Raw genomic sequence first — 4,461 nt, forward strand, 5'->3', positions numbered from 1 at the left:
AGACTCCCCGCCTGACGTAACGAAATCGTTCTTCCGAATTCGTAAATTCAGATTCCCCCCGCAGCCGGCGATAATCGGCGAGGACTTGTGTTTTCGGGTGATAACTACTAAGCGATGTTTTCTTGGTTTACCTCCCTCCCTCCCGCAGCTCCTTGTGTTGCTCGCGTTCGCGGGCTGGATTATGATTACCGCCGCCGTGGCTGCCGGTGCCAAAAACGTTACACTGGCCACTGGTGGCACCGTCAATGGCACCGTCTACAGACGTAATGGGACGGCCGCCGTAACAGCCGGAGCCAAAAACGGTACACTGGCGAGCGGGGTCAGCATCGTCAATGGCACCGTCTACAGGCGCAACGGGACGGCGCTGAAAACGAATGGCACATCCCGTCGGACCAACCGGCAGACGAGCTACTCGCCCATCATGCCGGTATCGCTGGGCGCCGGCGGGCCCCCCTGGAGGCCATACGGTGCTTCCGGGAGTACCGGTTACGAGACGTCGTTAGCCGGTGGGCACTCGATCGTCTGTCCACCGGGGAGCACGCTGCAGAACAACCAGTGCATCCAGCGCGTGATGTACTGTGGGCCGGGCTTCAATCTCGTCGGCGATACTTGCGTAGGGCAGTCCGTCTGTCCGGCAGGTTACACGCTCCAGAACGGCCAATGCATGCCGACGCCGTGCCCGGCGACAACGAGCTGTGGGATGGCGCCCCCGATCCAGGCACCACCGGCTCAGGTGACCCTACCACCGACGGTCCTTTCGTGTACCTGCGAAACCGGCTACACCCAGATCGGAGATCAGTGCGTGAAGCAGGAATCGAAGCCGGCGGAAGTGCGCACGATCGAGAGTAGCCACGTGGAGGCGCTCACGTGTCCGCCCGGGTACGATTTGAACTACGAGCAGTGTATTCTGCACACTGACATGGAATCGCGCTGCGTCCAGGGCACCCGCCGGGACGATGTTTGCGTGGTGCCGGCCCACTGCTCCCAGCCAGCGGCCACACTCGACGGGTATGGGCGGTGCATCACGAACTCGACAGTTCCGGCCCGTTGCCCACCGGAAAGCCGACTCTCGGCGGGTGGCATTTGCGGGTACCCGACTCCCGACTGTCCCGCTGGCTACCGGGCGGAGCGTGAAGGGGTGTGCGTGCAGCGAGACCAGCGGGAGCTAAGCTGCGACCCAGGAACTCGTCTTTCGGGCGGGGTTTGCATCGTCACACAGTCTCGGTGTCCTCCGGCGTACCGGTTGGTCGGGGGTCAGTGTGTACAGGAGCGTCGCACGGCTCCGCGGTGCGCGACAGGATCGCAGCCGCGCGACGGTGTGTGCGTGGTCCGGGATCTGGAGTGCCGGCCGGGCTATCAGCAGCGGAACGGGGCGTGCGTGAAGACGGAGAAGCAACCGGTCTCCTGCCCGGTCGGAGCCCGCATGGTGGGGGATGTGTGCGTCGCCGACCAGGAAGTATGTCCACGGGACTTCAACTTCGTGTACATGCAGTGCGTCCGCTACGTCCAGCGGCCGGCAACGTGTCCGCGGGGGTTGCGGTTCGCGACCGGCGAGTGCATCTCGGAGGATGTGTCGTGCGATGCCGGGTTTACGATGCGCGATGGGGAGTGCGTGCGGGAGCACGAGGGCCACTACGCGTGTCCTGCCGGAAGTCGGCTGCGCGATGGGCTGTGCGTCGTATCGGAGGCCACGTGTGAGGCCGGCTTCGAGCTGCAGGATGGGGTATGTGTGCAGCATCAGCGCGAGCAGCCCCGCTGCCCTTATGGGTCACAGTTCCGTGGTGGGCAGTGTGTGTACCAGGTGCAGAGCTGCCCCCCAGGATCGGTGCGCAAGGATGGGCAATGTTCGCGGGACGACCAGATCGCACCGAACTGCGCGGGGGGCTTCCAGTACATCCGCGGCCATTGCCTCGCCGTGCCGCACTGCGAGGGCGGGTACAGCTACAACCAGTCGGAGTCGATCTGCTGGAGTACGTCCAGCACGGCCGTGTCCTGTCCAGCGGGCACGCACATGGAGCACGATCGGTGTGTAACGCGCGAAATGGTGTGCGTGGATGGGTACTCGTACCAGGGGGCGGGTCAGTGTGTCCTGCGCTTGACCTCATCACCCGTGTGCCCCCCCGGGAACGATGCTCCACGGTGGCCGGTGTGAGTCGCGTGTCGCACCCCAGTGTCGCTCGGGGGGTGTGCCGGCCAACGGGGTGTGCGAGATCCAGGAGACGGCCTACCCGACCTGTCCCGCCGGCTACCACTTCCAGGGTGGTCAATGTATCACGCTGGGGTCACCACCGGCCCCATGTCCCATGGCTGCATACGCCGGGTGCCAGAGTCCCTGCAACGGTGGCTGTAACAGCCCCTGCCCGTTCCGGTGTGGCGCTCAGCCTGCGGCGCCACTGACGGCCCACTGCCCGACGGGCTACACGATGGCGGCCGGGGGCGTCTGCAGTCGACGGTACTCACTGCAACTGGAGTGTCCGGCCGGATACACGATGAACAGCGGCCAGGAGTGTGTCCGACAGCACGCGATGATCTGCGGCACGGGCTCCCTCGACGGGGAGCACTGTGTGCGGCTCCAAACTCGACCGGCCAGCTGCCGTGATGGCCTGGTGCTCCACGAGGGTCGCTGCGTTTACATGGCCCCTTCATGCCCCCCGGGATACCGCAGCGTAGCCGGTGGCTGCGTGACGGTAAACGAGAGGCCGGCGCAGTGTCCGGCGGGCAGCACCAAGCGGAATGGGTTCTGCGTGGGGACCGTTACCTGCCCGACCGGGTTCTATCTGACCCGGGGTGTGTGTCACCGTGAGGAGCACACCCCGATCGGTTGCCCGCCCGGGTTCGTCTACACCGACGGTGAGTGCGTCAGTCAGTTCCGGTGCCCGGAAGGGTTCCGGTTCGAAGCGGACCAGTGCGTGCGGACGACGCACCGCTCGGTGACGTGTGCCGCCCCATCCCGGCACGTGCAGGACTGGTGTGTCCTGAGTGGCCCCAACTGCGATCCGGGCTATGAGTTCGTGGCCGACACTCGGTGCATCAAGACGGAGTACCGGAGCGTGATCTGCCCCCCCGAATAGTCGGCTCCGCGGGGCGGTGTGCGTGTCGCTCGACGTTCCGACGTGCGAACCGGGTTTCACGCTGTCCGCGGATCAGTGCACCATGCTGGAGAAGCGCCCCAGCCAGTGTCCGCCGGAGTTCGTCATCAGCGGAGCGCGATGCGTTTCGCGGCGAATGATCTGCCCGCCCGGTTTCGAGGTGAGCGGCAACGAGTGCGTGCGGGAGATCCGCCAGCTCCTGACTTGCCCCTCGGGAAGTAACCTCCGCAACAGTCTGTGCATCACCGGATCGCCCCAGTGTGAACCGGACTACAAAATGGTCGGCACGGAGTGTATCCGTGCGATCTACAGTTCGGTGGAATGTCCGCCCGATACGATCATTAGTGCGGGGGGTCAGTGCGTGCGGAGTGCATCCTGCCCGCCGAGCTACCGGCTGGATGGGACGCTGTGCGTCAAGCTCCACTCCGTGCAGCTGTCCTGTCAAAGGGGCACGCTGGTCAGCGGGGAGTGTGTAGCGCCCGGTCCGGACTGTCCCGAGGGCTACGAGTTCCGGCGAGGGGTGTGCGTGCGGAGAGAGTCCACCGAACCAAGCTGCCCCGCGCACTCCACCCTCCGCGGACACCAGTGTGTCGTCGGGCGGCCCGAGTGCGTCGAAGATTTCCACTACTCCAACGGGCGCTGCACGAAGGTGTCCAAGCTGCAGGCCCGCTGTTCCGGGTCCGGGACGCAGCTGAAGGATGGCCGGTGTGTGTCGGTGGTCAAATCGACCACGGCCTACTGCTCGCAGGGATACACCCTTCAGGGAAGCCTGTGTGTGCGCTCGTTGTATACGCAGACCAACTGTGTGGCTCAGTACGGCGCGACCGGTAAGGGCGTACCGGGGCTCGATGTGCAGAGTGTCGTGGTCCCACCACTACAACTTGCCACACCACCATCCGTCTTGTGGGCGGCAGATGTTCCAACATTCCACCAGGTCGGTACCGTCGGTGGCACCGTGACTGGTGGCACCGTGACTGGTGGCACTGTGACTGGTGGCACCGTGACTGGTGGCACCATGACCTCGACGAACGATGCGTTTGCGGCGTTCTTCGAAAGCCACAATCTGTACGACATTGCCAGTGATGGATTCCGGTACACACCGAGCGGCGACACCAGGTACGACTCGGTCCATGGGGGTTCTCACGCGGTATTGTCGAAACCGGAGCAGCTACCTACGATCGCTCCGGAGTCCGGGGTGGCGCAAGTGACACGGTGCACTGTCGTTGGGCCGCGGGTCTGCACGGCTGAGGATGAGCTATCGGGCTGGAAGTGTGAGCAAGCAACCTTCAAGGACGTCGCCTCTAGTATGTGCATCAGCGTCGGAACTACCATCCGACTGAAGGTGAGCGAGCACGTGGCCCACAACAGTACC

At 64.6% G+C, this 4,461-nt stretch overlaps 1 protein-coding gene and 1 pseudogene across 1 annotated transcript in view; one reads left to right on the forward strand and one right to left on the reverse strand.

Annotated features, from left to right (window-relative positions):
* The first annotated feature begins 181 nt into the window (after positions 1-181).
* On the forward strand, positions 182-4,297 carry LOC128276218 (neurogenic locus notch homolog protein 1-like; annotated as a pseudogene).
* Positions 4,298-4,375: 78 nt separating this feature from the next.
* Positions 4,376-4,461, reverse strand: part of LOC128276217 (zonadhesin-like) — a 4,853-nt gene continuing 4,767 nt past the window's right edge. The window contains 1 exon segment of the mRNA XM_053014693.1: positions 4,376-4,390. Within this exon segment, the coding sequence (XP_052870653.1) occupies positions 4,376-4,390 (15 nt within the window).

Source organism: Anopheles cruzii, unplaced genomic scaffold (assembly GCF_943734635.1).
Source record: "Anopheles cruzii unplaced genomic scaffold, idAnoCruzAS_RS32_06 scaffold00746_ctg1, whole genome shotgun sequence".
Taxonomy (NCBI): Eukaryota; Metazoa; Arthropoda; class Insecta; order Diptera; family Culicidae; genus Anopheles; species Anopheles cruzii.